The sequence below is a fragment of the Vanessa atalanta genome, chromosome 25 (assembly GCF_905147765.1).
Source record: "Vanessa atalanta chromosome 25, ilVanAtal1.2, whole genome shotgun sequence".
Lineage (NCBI taxonomy): Eukaryota > Metazoa > Arthropoda > Insecta > Lepidoptera > Nymphalidae > Vanessa > Vanessa atalanta.
The window spans coordinates 3392512-3411326 of NC_061895.1; the positions used below are offsets into that span (position 1 = coordinate 3392512).

At 30.0% G+C, this 18815-nt stretch overlaps 1 protein-coding gene across 4 annotated transcripts in view; it reads left to right on the forward strand.

The window, feature by feature from the left end:
- The window catches only part of LOC125073755 (endothelin-converting enzyme homolog), a 62265-nt gene extending 48787 nt beyond the window's left edge, over positions 1 to 13478 (forward strand). For 3 of the 4 annotated variants that reach the window (XM_047684782.1, XM_047684780.1, XM_047684783.1), the window contains 13 exons: positions 4078 to 4243; positions 6710 to 6922; positions 7784 to 7997; positions 8620 to 8692; positions 9130 to 9450; positions 9622 to 9719; positions 10035 to 10198; positions 10510 to 10692; positions 10839 to 11000; positions 11559 to 11748; positions 11932 to 12062; positions 12214 to 12353; positions 12898 to 13478. In XM_047684782.1, coding sequence (XP_047540738.1) covers positions 4078 to 4243; positions 6710 to 6922; positions 7784 to 7997; positions 8620 to 8692; positions 9130 to 9450; positions 9622 to 9719; positions 10035 to 10198; positions 10510 to 10692; positions 10839 to 11000; positions 11559 to 11748; positions 11932 to 12062; positions 12214 to 12353; positions 12898 to 13074 — 2232 coding nt within the window. In that variant the 3' untranslated portion in view covers positions 13075 to 13478. The remainder of the gene's footprint in view (positions 1 to 4077; positions 4244 to 6709; positions 6923 to 7783; positions 7998 to 8619; positions 8693 to 9129; positions 9451 to 9621; positions 9720 to 10034; positions 10199 to 10509; positions 10693 to 10838; positions 11001 to 11558; positions 11749 to 11931; positions 12063 to 12213; positions 12354 to 12897) is intronic. The other variant, XM_047684781.1, reaches the window with a different exon arrangement.
- Positions 13479 to 18815: the final 5337 nt, after the last annotated feature.

Below are 18815 nucleotides of genomic sequence, written 5' to 3' on the forward strand. Positions count from 1 at the left end.
AATTATATAAAAACATTTACATAATAGTAATAATGTTATGTATAAACTAGAATATTTATTATAAATGAGTACTGTTCATCTTCCGATTTTGACGACCTCCGTAATACACATAGTGTGTACACCTGTTTTCATGGGTACGCCACTCCGAGGTCCCGGGTTCGATTCCCGGCCGAGTCGATGTAGAAAAAAGTTCATTAGTTTCCCATGTTGTCTTGGGTCTGGGTGTGTGTGGTACCGTCGTTACTTCTGATTTCTTTAACACAAGTTCTTTAGCTACTTACATTGGGATCAGAGTAATGTATGTGGTGTTGTCCAAATTTTTTTTTTATATCTTTTTCGAAGAAATAATAACTTTTACACTAATTAATAATTATCTAGAATAGTCATTCTCTAAGAACAAACTAGAAATTCTATAAAAAACAAGTTATACAATGTCCATGTCCAGTCCATGATCATTATAATATTTAAAATATCACCTTAGATATCCATGGTGTCATTGTTAATCGGTTTTCAACATCACACGAGTGAGATGCGAAGTGATTTATTTTGTTACAAAACAGTATTGCACAATTAAACTGTAAACTCAACGTTGAATACGTTCGTGAAATGTTATAAAGTGATGTACAACTGTTTATTAAATAATTATAATATTTGAATTTTACACGTATCAAAATCGTCCGATCCTATCATAGTGCATATGTGTTCAGCATCACGACCGGAAAGACTCCATGCGGATAACCAACGGCTTTATTTCGAGGCACGGGTGTGCCACATTTCCTACATTCAAAATTGAAACTTTTACTGAAAAAAAAATCATAAGAAAAACCCAATATATTATTTTATTGTTTTTTTTTAGTGTTTATAATTTATCTTGTGCTCGGCGGTGAAGGAAAACATCGTGAGGAAACCTGCATGTGTTTAATTTCAACGATATTCTACTACATTTGTATTCCACCAACCCGCATTGGAGCAGCGTGGTGGAATATGCTCCATACCTTCTCCTCAAAGGGAGAGGTCTTAGCCCAGCAATGGGAATTTTGCAGGAGGTTTAAAAACGACTCTAAAACCTTGGGATCTGCGTCCTTATATTTAGCCGCAAGACCGATGAGGTAGCCTCGCCTATGTTATACGAAATTCTTCCACAATAACACCGCAGAGCGTAATAGGTGTATAAATCATAATTACACGTCTAATCAATATGACTATGCAAATGCATAATAAGGCGAATATAATTGCAGGATCGAAGGGCAAGTTACGTATGTCTTAATCTGTCATCGCGTCTTATATGAAAACTGGTAATCAGTACACGTACTGCGTTTCAATACTAGTGCGGTATTTAAAGAAAAATCATATATAATGATTTTAAAAATATATGAAATTAGTAAAAAGCAGTAAAATTATCTATGTCTAAATCTCATTGTCTACGTATTTAGTCTAGTATGTATTATCTTTGACAGTACGTCAGATGACTTTGTATGAGTAGGGTCTATGCCGGAGGGAGTTAAGATAGACAATAAATTAATAGTCAGAATCATAATAGGTATTTAACTTGTCTGAATCAGGTGATAATATATTAATGTAAATCTATTCGTAAACTTCACTTTATTTCACTTGTTGGATATGATTAAATCGAGAAGTATAAAAAAAAACTCTGAAGTTACTCCTTTACAAATTAAAAGATAAAGTAAAATGCTTTATTTAATACATTTGCAAAATGGTATGGATCTTATGTAACGATCGGAGAATCAAATCTGAGTAAGCACTATTATAATTATCATGATCTGCTTTCAAAGAAAACAGTGTGAGGAAACGTGTTGTATTGATATAAATCCTGCATTGTTAATTAATACCCACAAAACTTTGCGATTGCTACTTATTTTATTTATTTACGAAAGCGCGCCCTTCCACGCTTAACAATAATCAGCTTGCATTAGTATGGGTGACGCTCGTGTTTATAAGATATCTTTGTGTGCGTAGGACGACTAAGAGTAGAGACAGCAAAAAAAAAATACAAATTATATAATATTTGTTAAGTTTATTTTTTCGTTAAACGGTACTTGTTATCCTTTATAAACAAATACAATCCATGATTTTCTTCATGACAAATTCGTTTAATGTAGATTCTTCACTGTTTACTCACTCTTCAAACTTGAACACAACACGAATTAATGTCTGGCGATAGAAAGCCGGCTTGTACAAAGTCGTACCACAAAGTGAACTGAATTATAACGTTAACGTAACCATTGGAATTTAGAGGAATCATTTTAGAATAACGCCTAAACATTCTTCTTAAGAAGAGAAAGACGATTGCCTCCGGTAGTTTACGGGCCTTTTTTAGTTCAGGCTAACAACAACATCGATTAAATTTAGCAAAGTGACCTACAAAACATTTAATGTGCTATACAGAATCTTTTGATCTTGTTTACAGCGCATTCGGTCAAGTTTAAAGCGATTACGATCGAGTAACCGATAAAAATAGTGATACACTTATCAACCTTTTGTTTTAATTTTAATTTTTCGATAATTGTATTGTTTGAATTTAATTTATTTTCTTAGTCTTATAATTCAAATGAATGAATGAATGTATTATTAGTTTAATAATGATGAGTATAAAATATTATTTAGATAGTTTTTGTGTTAATATTACATCATTTTAATTTATTTTTTTTTAAATATTTACTGTGTTTTTTTTATTTTTGATTTAATTATTATATATAAAAGCCCTGACTGTATGAATATAATTCTAATGAGTAAGCCGTGTACACATGCTTAGGAATGTAATCTAGCTCAAAATTGTATAAGTACGTAATTTTAATGTATGTTCTGATTGTATTCTGTTTGTGTACCTATGGATAAATAAGTAAATAAAAACGACGATATTTAGCGGGTGTTCAGTTAAAACTGATTCCTCTTTTTCTGTCACCATTGATTTGACATTCGATGGAAGATGACTGCATTGTTGAACCCTTACAACGTTTATAGGTAACTGTTACCTGATTTAACATTGAAATATTTAACGAATCGTTTGGTACATCAAATTGTTTTAGAGTTACGTTGAACGTGGTTTTTGAGTAGTTACTATAAGTTTGTACATCATCAAAATGCGATTTCTAAATTAATGAATCACGCTTTAATGGCGGGGGCGGACAAACATGACTAAGACTGATTTTCATACTGTTATCATTATATGTTACGGTAATTTGTAAATACTAATTTAGTAAACTAATTGAATATATTTAGGTAATAGTTAATTTATAATACAAAAGACTCCGTGCCTTTACAATGAAACGAACAATAGTAGAATAAAGGAATCTCGAAGTGGCGCACGCGAAAATAAGTAAGAAAAGAAACCACTTATCATAAATTAAGTTGATTAAGAATTTAAAAATATTAATAAATTCTTAATAGCAATTCGAACTTCTTAACTCAATAACGACATTTTTTTACATAAATAAAATTAAAAGACACGACTGTCTTGATTGAATAATGAATTGAATTTAAAATAGCCAGTGTCAGTGTCACTCGTAGATTCTATCGATACGTCATAAATCCGAATCTGGAGGGCCACGATTTCGATAATTTCCGAGATATCGATACTCTAAAATCGAAAAAATCGATTTTTTTCGTCGATATATTTTTAAATAAATAACATAATTATGAATTTGTTTATGAGATAAAATTAAAAAACGAGGAAAACCGTAAAACATTCGGCATGAAAAATCCGAAAAGCCGTATGTTTTATGGGAAAAAATCTTATGAATCTACATATGTTTATTAGGAAAATTGACAGTGAATCGACTCTGTTAACTTCCGACTCTTTGTATTCTTTTCGGTCTTACCCCGCGCGTTTTTGAGAACATTCCTTTACAATCGTATTTTTAGAAAAGCTTAGTAGCAAGGCAACGATTACGTTTCGATTCGTAATACACAAATTTGCATGTTTTGTGCACATGTGTTTGCGCACACCAGAAAGCTTCAACAAGTACCGTCAAATTTCAGCCGTTTACAAAAACCCGTTTACAAATTTGAGTTTGAGTTTAAACTATATCTAATTAGAATATTATTTCCTTGTTACAGGGCGTTTCGTTTATAGGATGGCATCAGAGAACCAAGCTAGAAAGAGTGCTTCTCGTAACGAGTGCTATCCTTCTCGTAGTTGTACTATTGACTATATCCGTTCTGCTGACTCTACGTGGTCCGTCGTATATTCCAGTACCGCCGTGCTACCAACCTGAGCATAAAGGTGAGATCTTGAACTTTATATATACAAATATTTAGGGGTTAAGTATTTAATTTCGTATGATATAATTAATATTTTCTATGAAATATAACAATTTCAGTAAACTTTATCATTTGATTATTAATTAACGTTGTTATACTCATTTTTATTTAAGTAATAGTAATTAATACAATAAATGGTAAAGTGTGTTTGTTGCTTTGTTATGTTTTCACGTCTTGATTACTCGACCGATCGTCAGGAAATTTGATATATTAATAAAAGTATATGTACATGCGATATTTATTCACAGACAGACATATTTATTTATTGGTATATATAACGAAAATTATACCTAATTGAGATGGAAAGAAAACAATATAGTTTATTATGTCGTAAAGCGTCGGGCTAAGTGAAATATAAACGAGCCTCGGGGCTGTTACGAAGGTCATCGCAGTCTCAACGTCACCCCGTGTTTATTAGATCACGTTACACGAAAATTTAGAGCCGTTCGTATTCAGATATGGTAATGCCTATAGTTAATTCTAATTCAATTTGTCAAAATGTCGTACTATATTGGACAACATTGGAATTGTTTTATAACGGACTAGCTGTCTGTCTGGCTGTCACACGTGGAATTTGTGAAAATATTTTTGTCTTTATTTTATATGGGAAACAAACTGTTACGTAATTCTTAAATAAAAAGTTCAACTTTTTTAATAAACAAATCAATAAAATTTCTGCAGATATATTTGAAATTGACAGAAATTAATAATTAAATATAAAGTAAAAATAATACTAAAGACAGTCAGATTAACATTGGAATGGATAATAATAATAATAAAAACTTAAACGAATTTGAAATTTGATATGAAGCAAGCTTGAGACCGAAGGAAGACTACTTTTTTTTACCTGTCTGTCTATCTGATTGTTCCAGCTAATCTCTAGACCGGATAGGACGGGACTTTCACTGGTAGATAGCTGATGTAATAAGAAGTCATTTATTTTTTTTTGCTAATTTCTAACGCGGGCACAGCTAGTCCATAATAAATACCAAGGAATAATCAAGATTTCGACCAACGTTATCGATCAAATCGATATCAATGAATTCTGTTCACTTTATTCGTTCATTATTCCTCTTTGTGGTTGGAATAGGCTATAGATCCAATCGACGTAAAGCAAACTAAACCAAAATTCATTTGATTCCAGTCGTTCAAACGTGTTGAGTAATAAAAAAACAAATATACGAACCTTTCGCTTTTTTAATTAATTTTTATTTCCGTTTTTATAACAATTACATTAGCTGAATTAATTCCGTTTTATTTACATGTATAATTATATTGGTACTAGCCGAGGACGCAGTTACCTGTTCGAAATAGATAAAACTTTAGCACCCACATTATAACATTTCCTCCTCGAAATACAAAAAGCACCCGTCCTACCCCGGATCTCAGACTATCAATATATTTCATCAAAATCGGTACAGCGATCTAAGAGGTAACAGACAGGGATTTCGCAATATTAACAAGGATTCTGTGTAGTTATTATTGTATGTCATTGGTCATTGTTATATGTTATATCGATCTGTTGGACCCAACCCATCAAATGCCGAACCCAGTAACTTTATAGCTCTTATATTACAAATGTAAACCAATTGACCCAAAAGGCAAGACTAGTGCGGAGTTGGCGACAACGCCCACAATTTTAAATATGATTCTCATGACTTTTAAAATTACATTTAAAGTGCTGTTATATGTTTTGAACTAAGTAAAAAATACTGCCAGAATAGTTAAAAAAATGTAGGCGAGATGTTATAAACGATATTTTTTGGATCAGTTCATTATTTAGGCAAACTATACAGTAGTTTGCCTAAATAATAAGCTTGTGTACGATCGCTGAGAAAACATTTCGTTATAACCTCACACATCATTTTATAGTGTTGTTTACTGTAAAGTAACATCGCACTGTAAACATTTTTTTCTTATGTTGATCATAACGAAAATATACTATTGTTTTTTTTATGTATTTGTAATAGGTAGGGAAGCTAAATAAGTTATTATGACCATTGTGCCTGGAGCTACACCGATTCACTCAAAACTTTTTACTAGAATACAACAATACCAAGTATTAGTGTTTAGCGGTAGTGGTATTCCCATTATGAATGGGTGCTACATACCTACTGAGCTTTGCTCAAAGCCGACCCATAAATATTTAATTTGCTGGTACTTCATCATTCTTAAAAGCGATACTTATTAGCCTTTTTTTATTTACTTTGTAAACAGTAAGTCGGTAAAATTGTTAGCTTATAGAACGATTTAATAATTTATCTTATAATATGCATAAATAAGCCAGCCTAAACACCCTTACATAAAATAACTAGTGCATTTTTTTGGGCCCAAACATAAATACTAATTAAATAATTTCTACTACTGCTATTTTAAAATTCTTACGAATATAAAACGCGGAGTAACAAATAATTTGGAATCTTTTCAGAAGAGAGCAGTGTCTGTTTGTCTAGTTCTTGTATCTACACAGCGAGTGAAGTTATCAGAGCTCTTGACGAAACTCAGGATCCCTGTGAAGACTTCTACGACTTCGCATGCGGAGGTTGGATCAGAAACAATCCGATACCCGAGGGTAAATCCAGCTGGGGAATCTTCAGTAAAATCGAACTTCAGAATCAACTTATCATCAGATCGGCAATAGGTAACGGCTTGAGATTTTGCATTACTCATAAAAAAAAAAAATTGTAAAATAAAATTAAGTACCGTTAAGTATTTTGTAATGAATTTTCACAAAAGGAGGACAAGTTTGCGAAGAAGAAAACCGTCTGCATGTGTCACCTCAAATTCTATTGCAGATATATGAATCGTTAAATTTTATAACAGTAGAGCACTCTTGAAAATCCTCAAAAATGTCTCCTTAAATGGGAACAAAGCCTTTGGACATGAATCATTCCACTTTCCCGTTTCGCTATTACTTTAAAACGAAACAATGTGACACTTGATTTATTGTAATGTTATTTTTATTTTATTAACATACAATATCTCAGCTATAATATATAAAAATATGTTACAAACAAAATGGAATATGAATTAACATTTTATTTGCAAAATTTGTTAAATATTTTCTTACTTTATTATGATAAGTTTCGACTCACGATCGCTTATTTTTATAGAATTAGAATCTCATTGCAAATTTATTTGTCACACAACCGATTTTCAGAAAAAATCTAGCAAATATTTTTGTAGCATATTTAGTCCAATGTAACATAGTTATAAGGCTTATAATGGAATTGCACATGCGTAAAAAGGTTCGTACGGTATTGATTAAAAGTTTTCACGCGATCTTTGCCTTCTTATCAAATATTTTACAGGTGATATTCCTGTACATTATTTTTTAAGAAGTGTTGATTGTATTGTTATATATATTATTTCCTATGTTTGTTACGTGCTAAACGTATACCTAAATTTTTGTATTATATTAGATATCATTGAAAAAAAAATCGTAACAAGGAAAACTGAGTTAATTTTATTATAGAGATTCAAAAACGACTTGTTATTGCAGAAAAAATCAACATAACTGATCCGTCAGACGCAGAAGCCAAGGCACGTGTTTATTATGACGCGTGTATAGATACGAACGAAACAATAGAGAAATTAGGAGAGAAGCCGCTAGTGAATATTATAAAGAAGTTAGGTGGTTGGCACATACTACCGAACACATTGATCAAACAGCACAAATGGGACTTACAGAAGTTGCTTCAAGATGTGCAGAACACGTAAGACATAAAACGATAATTCCCACACATTTAACTTCCAAGACTAATAGTCCAGAACACTTGAATCAAAGATTGCTGACTTAAACCTAGGCACCTTTGAGTTCTCATTTACCTAACTAGTATTTATGGTTCACCTCGTGCTTTGCAGTGAAGTAAAATATCGAGGAATATATATATTAGATGCAATTCTGATGATTTATTTCCTCCCATCTCGAAATTGAAATGTTAAATACGTCACTGTTCACATTAACGAGATGTACACACACATTGTAGACTTGATTAAAATAATTAATCGGATTATTTAGAACGGTCATTATCGATTATTTAATAAATTACATACATAAGACATTTAATGAGATATAAATAGTGACTCAGACCGATAGCAATTACAGTAACAGTCTACATAAATTGCCGTGTACGCTTTATACTAATTTATTTGCAATGTTATTTGCAATGTAAACGATAACAATGGAGTCGTTTCTAATGTTTATAACAAGCAATGACTTTGGTATATGTTGCTATAGTAAATTTACGATCCATGGATATTTAATAGGACGTTTAAGCTTTAAAGAAATATTAACATGTTCAAACATTCTCTTCATTTTAGTTATTTCGTTTTCAGATACAACTTAGGTGGACTTTTTAATTGGGCTGTTACAGAGGATGACAGGAATTCATCTAAACACGTCATCGTTGTAAGTGATTTTTCGGATTAAGACTAAGAAGTTTTTGAATGTCCAAATTTGAATATTATATTATTTTTTTTTCAAATTGTTTAATGCGATCCTTTATTTAAATGATTCTGTTTAAATTCGCAACATTCCATCGGTGAATACTAACTTAAAACAATGGAAAACTAAAATACGATTATTTCACCGGTGGTAGGTTTTGAAAATGAGTCTAGTCCATTTATCAGTTATTTTATCGATAACAGCTGTGTTGTTGTTGTTGTGGCTTCAATGATGGGAAAGCAAGCAAAATTACAGGCACAAGAGACATAACATCTGAAATCCCATAGTAGACGTTGCACGGATGGCGCAAGGAGTTGTTTACACTTTTAGCAGTGCCTATTTACACAAAAGTGACCGTTACAGCTTCTTAAAATAAATAAAAAATGTTTTTAAATTCACAGCTCGATCAAGGTGGATTAAATCTGCCCACCCGCGACAATTATCTCAACAGGACTGCACATAAGAAAGTTCTTGATGCATACTTAGACTATATGACCAGAATTTGTGTTTTACTGGGAGCTAATAAAACTGAAGCGCGTGTGCAGATGAACAAAGTAATTCTATTCGAATCCGAATTAGCTAATATAACTATCCCGGCAGAGGATAGAAGGGACGAAGAAGGATTATATAATCCGTATACCGTGAAACAGTGGCAGAAAGAAGCACCATTCCTGAATTGGTCTATGTTCTTTAACGATGCCTTCAAACTTGTCAATAGAAGTGTAAGTTCATTGTACATTAACATTTTGAGGAAGAGTTCACTAGACACAGAAGTAAAGTAATGTTTATAACTACTAGAGGCGTTTACTGCCCCATAAAATATTAAGGTTTTAATACATTTTATTAAAAAATGTTTTTTATTAAGTTCTTGACTAAACTAATTTGTTTTGCAGATACCTGACAATGAAAGAATAGTTGTATACGCTCCAGAATATTTTAAAAATCTAACAAGAATTTTGAGAAAATACAGTAAAACGGAGGAAGACCAAAAGTAAGTTAATATACTATGTATAATTCTTCAATTTATTCTTTTAATTTACTTCTAAAAAAGTATGTGAAGATATTTTTCTACAAAAACATAACGTAAACCAGTTTTAATGTAGATTTAAAACTTTATTATGTATGTAAAATTATGGAACAGTTATTAAAGTATACTGAAAGTATACTTTAATAACTGTTCTATAAAATTGTATAATTTTTAATATGAATATTTTTAGAATCGTTATACATTTCAAAATTGTTGCTTGTTTTAAGGATTAAACACGAAATATGTAATTATTAACTAGGTTTGTTTCATAAATTTCAGAACACTCACTAGTTACATGATGTGGCAGGTGTCCAGATCTCTCTCCACCTATTTGTCCAAGTCCTTCCGAGATGCCACTAAAATTCTAAGGAAGGCCCTCTTTGGTTCTGAAGGCACGGAGGAATCTTGGCGTTATTGTGTTACTGATACCAATAATGCTATTGGTAAGTCTTGCTTATGTGATACACTCTTAGGAAAGTAATTAAAACTGACAAAAATACCACAAACATTTTATATCCTTTTTTACTTCACACATTAAAAAGAGATAGCAGTATTTAAGTATTCATCAATTAATGTAGTTCCGATATTTTGCAAGACTAAATCAGACCTGCTTTTACATTCTCTTCATGGATCAGCTTTGTTCTTAATTCAATAATCTTATTTTATTCAACAATTGGCTTGAATTTGAATTGTGCTAATAGAAGTATTATGCGTACGACGCGTATCAATTTTGTGCAATATTTATTTATTTTAGGTTTCGCTGTGGGCGCAATGTTTGTCCGCGAAGTATTTCATGGTGAAGCAAAGACGCAAGGTGAAATAATGATAGATAATATACGAGCAGCTTTTAAAAAACATCTTAAAGAACTGGATTGGATGGACGCTGAAACTAGAGAGGCAGCTGAAACGAAGGCTGATGCTATCACTGACATGATAGGTAAGCAATACTACTAATATAATAAGTTTAATTATTTAAGGCAAACTTTTATATACAGACAATAGTCATAATTATACAATTGTATAGTTCATTGAACAGTGAAACAACATTAGTATTGAGTAAAGATGAAAAATTATCATTTTTAGGGTTTCCCGACTACATATTAAACAAAGAAGATTTAGACAAGCAGTACGAAGAGTTGGAAGTCAAGCCTAACGAATACTTCGCCAATAATATCGCTTTCAACGTTTTTAGTCTTAAACACGACCTCAGTAAATTGGATCAGCCTGTTAATAAAACGAAATGGGGTAAATATAATAATAATATCTCTATTTTTTTAATTGACTGTTAAACGAATTACAACATGGCATGACACTGCTTTAAATATAAACCGAGCTATGCCTCCTATCTTGGATTCATTCCAGTCCCTTGCCAGGACACTCTGGTTCGCGAACCAAGTCAAAACTAGGTAATATAAGTGTCTGCGGGTGAGATCAACGAACTGACTAGGAAAGCGCACAAATTTGTCCAATAACGGATAACAATTTATTCCATCGCTCCCGTTGTCCGATGGGACGACGATCTGACAGGTCCGGAGCGAGTTCAAACGCAGATCTAACGACTTGCAATGTGTTTACCAACTACACAGTTTGAATACATCCAACTTCCAGCCTCGGGGCTGATGCTGAAAATTTCAACAGAAACATTAAAACTGTTTATCTCAGAACCTTCAGGACCTGTAGTTTTTTTAAGCGAACCAGTAACCAAAAGAGACAAACAATATAATTTTCTTCTTGTCCATCAAGTGTTACACGCGCTTTCATTTTTTTTCTTTATTATGCCTCTAAATGTGATTTTTATCATAGGAATGACCCCATCCACCGTCAACGCATATTACACACCAACGAAGAATCAAATAGTATTTCCAGCTGGTATCCTTCAGTTACCGTTCTATGACGGCGATAACCCGAAAAGTGTCAATTATGGCGCCATGGGAGTCGTTATGGGACACGAATTGACACACGCTTTCGACGATCAAGGGCGAGAGTATGATAGGTAAATTTCAAATTTAGAAAGTAGTTTTTATTTTTTTAATACATATCCTCGAACTTCTGAAATCATTATGAAGCAAAGGTAGTAATTATAGATAGAGGATAAACAAAAATTATATATGTGTATATATATATGTTATTTATCAGACGACTATGAATAACCACTGATCATATCATTCTTTTTTAGGTTTGGTAATCTTAACCGTTGGTGGAACAACGCAACTATTGGCAAATTTAAGCATCGAACTGAATGTATTCAAGAACAATACTCTAAATACAAGATGGAGGGACAGAATTTAAATGGCAAACAAACACTCGGTAAATTGCAAATCCTTCTTAACAATACCAAAACAAATTTAGAAAAGTATTGATCAAATAATAATATTATAACTCATATTTTATCAATAATCTGATAATAATAATAGTCTAAGTATTATTATTATTATTACATGAACATTGCCATTTACAGGTGAAAATATAGCAGACAACGGCGGTCTCAAAGCGTCATTCCACGCCTATCTTGAATACAGCAAGAACGCTAAAGTCAATCTTACATTACCTGGACTGAAATACAATCATCGTCAATTGTTCTTTATATCTTTCGCACAGGTAATATAAACAAAATGTACCGAATTCACTAAAAATTTACCCTGATCGGAATTTTATTTTATCTAAACTTTATTTTTATACAGTTTTTAATTTTTCTCATTTATATAGCTGTTATAGAGTACTGGTCTCAATAATGAACCATGAGGGACACCAACAATAACAATACAAACCTAATTTAATACAGCTATCATACAACGAATCATTCTATCATAATACAAGGCGAAGGTGTAAAAATTGGCATTTGTAATATTGAAAAAAAAAAAACAATTTATTGGGGATTATAACATATTGTTTACAAAATCTGCTGTACTCGCTTATTTTGAATAAAAGGTCGTAATTCAAATATCTTCGTAAAATTATAAAGATAATTAAGAATTCCATACATGATCTCACAAACAAATCTCTGCTCGTGGCCAAGACGAGTGCAACTCAGTCAAAACGTCAAAAAAAGTATTAAAAATGTTTTAATACCGCGACAGTTTAAATTGAACAAATACATTTAGAATTTGAAAAATAATCAAAATCATGTTAAATAAATTTTCAGGTGTGGTGCTCAGCTATGACCAAAGAATCTACGAAGATGCAAATCGAAAAAGACGATCACACCATCGCCAAGTATAGAGTAATTGGACCGATATCGAACCTTCCAGACTTTTCGCAGGAGTTCAACTGTCCCGTAGGTACAAAAATGAATCCTAAATACAAATGTGAAGTATGGTAAATTAACCACAAGCCATGGTGTAAATAATGCTTCGGCTACGCTGATTACGTGCAGTGTAATGCATACAAAAATTTTAAAAGTTGTAACATAGATTAGACAAAATTTATACTATTACATATTATCGCAAATCATTTCGGAAATAGTATTTATTTAATCGTCAATTTCATATAAAAACCATTAATAAAGTGCCAAATGAATAATAATCTATGTTTCAATTAAATAAAATTTTAATAGTGAGTTGCGAGAGCTTAGCAATGTTAAAACGGGTATATTCTAGTATGTAATGATGATTTATAAATTAAGAACAAACAGCGTCTAGTATTGTCTATGGTTTAAAATATGTAGATCTGAATCTAATGAGATCTTTGATAGATATATCTATTAAAAACACCGTGTAACCTTATCGTTACTTTTTTAATTGCTTGTTTTTATTTTATTCTAGTACTTTTTAATTTATCAACAGTTGTTACATAATAACAGATTTATTTTTTTATTTTGGTAACGATTGATTCTATGTGAGATTACTATTTTTACAATATAAATTAAATCAGAGCATTTAACTTAAGCTTAACATCGCTTCGGATTTTTTTATTTGGGGTTAAGCTTAAAAAGAGTCTCTTTCGAGTAGTTTGTAATATTTTTTTAAAACAACTTTTATTTTGCTCTAATAGAATAATATATTGTCACATCGCGCACGCTCCATAATTAAATGTAGTTTTATTCGTAATATCACCGATTTTTTTAAGAATATTCCATTTAATATAAAATATATTTTTTAAATTTATATATTTCATTTTTTATTTTATTTAAATGGCAACCTTATACCAAATAGTAATCTCAAATGGATACAGGTAATAGTCGAATATTTTAAAACTGCTGGTATTTCTTTAATTGAAATATTTGTCATATTAAATCATTTTAAAGGACCAAATGAACTAATAATTATTTGCCTTCCAATTCTTATCGCTTTTTGGATATAAGTACATGTTTTAATGTAGTGATACAGGTTTAAGTGATAAGTACTAAATTGCATAAAATGAATTAGTTCAAAAACTTTATATTTTTATTTAGTAACGATATCAAATAAATTATTTTATAAAAGTTTTTTTATATATAAAAAAATCACCGCACAGCATTATATATAGTGTTCGTCTGTATTTTAACTTTATAATTGTAGTTACGTTAATATTAGATAAATATAAAAGTAGATATTGTGTGATATAATTATATTATATTCAAGTGTTTACAATCGTAATGTGCGCGCTAAATAATTTGACGTTTAGATGTCAATGTCACGCACAATCATTTGTAGTTGAAAAAAAAAAAAACAATTATAATTATTATTTATTTTATTGTAAAATATTTAAATTAAATCCATCCATGTTTTAAAAGTATACAAAATAATAACTATTAATATTGAATTTTTTGCGTTAAGACTATTAGCAAAACAGTAAAAACGCTTTTATTATTTACTCTTAATAACAGTTATTTTAAATGCTTACGTACATGTATTAAATTTTATTTAAAGAATGTTATATTCCGATTTTATCAATAATTATATGATTAGAATAAAATATGTAATGAATCTCGTAAATAGTTTGAGATGTAATATTGAAATATGTATTTTATGTTGCATAACATTAACATAGACATAAATTAAAATGTAAAACATATACCCAAATACAGAATAGGTAAATACGGAATGAACCTTTACGAAGTGTTATACAAAATGGCTACGCACGCCATCTTATATTCATAGTGACGTCACATAATACATCGTGTTTAATTGATTACAATTTAGAAAATAATCAGCAGCCGGTAAAAGGTGCAATAGTCTCCTGTTTCGGGAAAACAACATACCTTAATATGTATATCGTCGTTCTTAGCTATCCTGTAGTTGGGCAATAATGTAATCAAAGCTGATTATAGAGTTGACAATAAGATTCAACTATCTACATACATCTTTATACAAATATCACATCTTCACTGTTCTTCCTCTTACATAGTTTAATAAGTACAAGTAGAATAAAAGCAAATTAAATTACGAATTTAAAATTTTATTAATTATTATTTATATTCTGGTTTAAGTATGTTTAGTATTTCAAATTTCTTATATGTTATAACATAAATTAAATATACATAATGTACCAGGCTTATTCATTGTGTTTCGTTTTTTTTTTTAAATAATTACACAATGATTCTGACTTTTGTCAATATGCTTAGTTTTGTAAATCAAGGTATTCAGATCATTTACCGCATACTTAACTAATTTATGGCCGTGCCTTTACATACATATTTTAAAGTCATAAAAACAGCATTTAGTAGCTAGAACCATTTGCACATATTATTAGTAGAGATGTTGTATTTAATTTTTACGGTGAGCCATTTAAAGGACAAATCAAGTGCTATATTCCTCTGCTGCTTTTTAAATTTAACTAACAAATGTCAACTGTCAAACTCTTTTCGTTTAAATTTTTTTTTTCTTTTAAATGGCTCTAAGTAATATCGAATATATTAAAAATTATATATATTAATTATTATGTACAAGTGCAGATTTTAAACAGTATTAGTGTTACGGTTTTATATAATAGTAGATGATAATATCATAGGATATTTATTTGCAGTAATTGCTGTTAAGTGTAACTAGTCATTAATCAACAAAATTATAATAATTTTAGTGGGGACCGTAATGTCGACGTAATCTTTCATATTTTTATGCATTAGTTGACGTTTTGTAACAATGTTTTTGTTTTTGTTAGACACTATCACACTCGACACTTTTATTTAAATTTGAACCCAGTTACATTTAAATTTCAAAGATTTTTTATTTTTTGTTTTATTTGTGATTGATTTAAATAAATGGTTGAAAACACGAATTTGTTATTATTTATTAAAAGTGTTGGCTCACATTACTAATGTTCTTTAATTTATTTTGTATTTATATATTTTATTTATTCGAGAAAAAGTAATTTGTTTTACGATGATGGCTATGGTAAATTAAGAATAACTGCGTTCAAATTTTTAAACCGTAAATCATCTTTGATGCAAAGCCCATGCATCAACGTCCAACGTAAAAAAAAAATTAAGCTTATTTGTGCCACAGGAGTAAAGACAAATAAACAACTTTGACACTAAATTGACATTTGACGCGTTACAATTGACTAGGCCTGTGAATTCGGATATTGACGATGAATAATTAAGTGAAATTATACAGAGATGTATTTTAAATAAATATTTATTAATCAAAACTGTTCGTAGTGCAATATTTTACAGAGCTATTAGCAAATTGTATGGATATTTAAATTTAATGCTTGTTTATCCTTACTCCTTCAATAAGGTTTATGAAAAAAAAGCTAACAAACACTGCGACCATTCAGGACGAGATAGTTTGCGTACAAAACCCGCACTTGAAGTATAGGTCCCTTTCTTTATATTTATATTTTAATTAATAATATCGTACGTTACATAATGTAAGCGTATATCTATCTTAAGGATCGTGTATTTAATCTATTTTAAAATAACTGCAGATACGTTTTTTCATAAATTAATTATGATTATATTATCATACAGTAAAGTCCTGTTTATTCGGAAGAGATGAGAATTCGTCATTAAATTCGGGAATTAACATTTAATTAACACAATACATACAAACTATTTCATCTAAATTCCTCTTAGGGAAATCTTTTGCGAGAGCTTTTTGTTCGATGAATACTCGTGTGGCACAATATCAATCGAATAATAAAAACATAAGAAGATGCAGAAATTATTGTTATTACTATTTTTATGAGTCTAATTTCCTCTCGATTTCCTGAAATCATTAGGAACTATTTCGTGAAAACGGAAGTGTATAACAGGAAGTTAGAGAAATGCGCGCTATTTTGTTTGACCGATAAGCGGGAGTGGGCTGTCAAATGGTATCAACACATTTTGATGATGTTACACGTCATATGGGATTACTGTCAGCATCGTTTCCCGAAATAAAATAATGGTATGCTTATACCATTACCATTAGTTTTTCTAAATATATTTTTGATTATACATATCTATTATAATGTTTGTGTGTTTTTAAACGTTTTCTTGCCTCAGGATTCGACTTAACAGGACTCTACTGTATTAATGTATTCTGCTAGTAATGATCACATATCCGTAGTTATGTAAAATAACCGAATAAAACAAGTACTCTTATAACAATATATTTTTATTAAAAAAACTACGTATCATGGATTTTTTTTTTCGTATACAGATTATGTTTAATAATTATGATTGCTTATATTTAAAATATATCTACATCTCAGTTGAAATATTAATTGCTTTATATTAAAAAGATATATTCATAGGTTTTGTATACATTTTATAAAGTTTGAGAATTTCGTATTTTATGTTACCATCAAATTATGTAGTGTTAACATATATATAATTAGACATAATAAATGATAACATTTATTTTTGACTGGTTGTACGCGTTCAATCTATACATGCTCATTAAATTTGTGTTTTGAAACATTATTGGATGTGTTTTATTTTGTAATTATATTGAACAATTTATTGCTATAAATCCTATTGTAGTGATCCAATTAATTATTGATATTACGAAAGATTTTTGTTAAGAATATATCTTAATCGTAAAATTGTCAATGCCTTAAGAGTGCTTTTTGCCGAATTAGCCGTATCCACGAGACTTTATAGGGATTGTGATTCAAATATTCATACTTAAACAAAAAATACTGAATAAAAGTTTAATCCTTAATAAACATATACTGATATTCGTTTTTTTTTTAAAACTGCATATTGTCAAATTGTTGACGTTTGTTGTTGTACATTTGAGTGTAAATTGAGCATTTGTATTACCCATAAAATTACTTTAAAGTTATTTTTGTTAATACTACATAAAAGACCAGATTGCTTTCCCTAGAATGTTTTTATAAAAAAAAATATATACTAATATAATTTTTGAGAAAAAAAGGAATGAAAACTAGGGTAAATTTCCAATATTAAGCTTCAAACTTCATGTTGTTTCTACAAAACTACATCGCTACCTGAATGAATATTTATGCAACCATAAAGTTTAATATCATAAAGTTTTGATTACTGATTATTTTTAATTTAAATTACAATTAATTTACTTATCTTAAAATTTTCAACTATAAAAATTATATTCTTCTGGTGACAATATCTACATTATAACCGACTTGTGACTTATTGGCTTTTATTTTGTATTATTGTGTGCTTAGAATCAGTTGCCACACATTTATTCGGTAAATTTAAAACTTCCCCCAATAAATTAAAAAAAAAAAACCCTCAGTGTCTTTATATTTATTGTATTCATTTATTAACTTATAATTTCATTTACAATTAAACAATCTGTGTCGTTAAAGGTTAGGGTAATAATTGTTTTTGTAGAATTTGCATATCATACAAAAGTTTTGACGACAAAATTTGATAGTAAAATTACTCAAAAAATCGTAAGCATCCTTAATTTTTATTGTTACTTTGAGTAACAATCGATTTTAATGTTTTACTCAAAGTTTTAAAGTAAATTGTTACCTATAATTAATACGGCTAAAATTTATAATAATGGAAAACCTTGAAAAGCTAAAATCGTAAATATATAATAAGAAATTAATATATATTTTCTGTCGTATATTACTGCTAGTTAACCGGCAAAATAATCTGCCAAGGGCACGTATAAAAGAGATGAGTAATGATGATGAGTAGAAACTAAGTAATACATCAGTAGATAT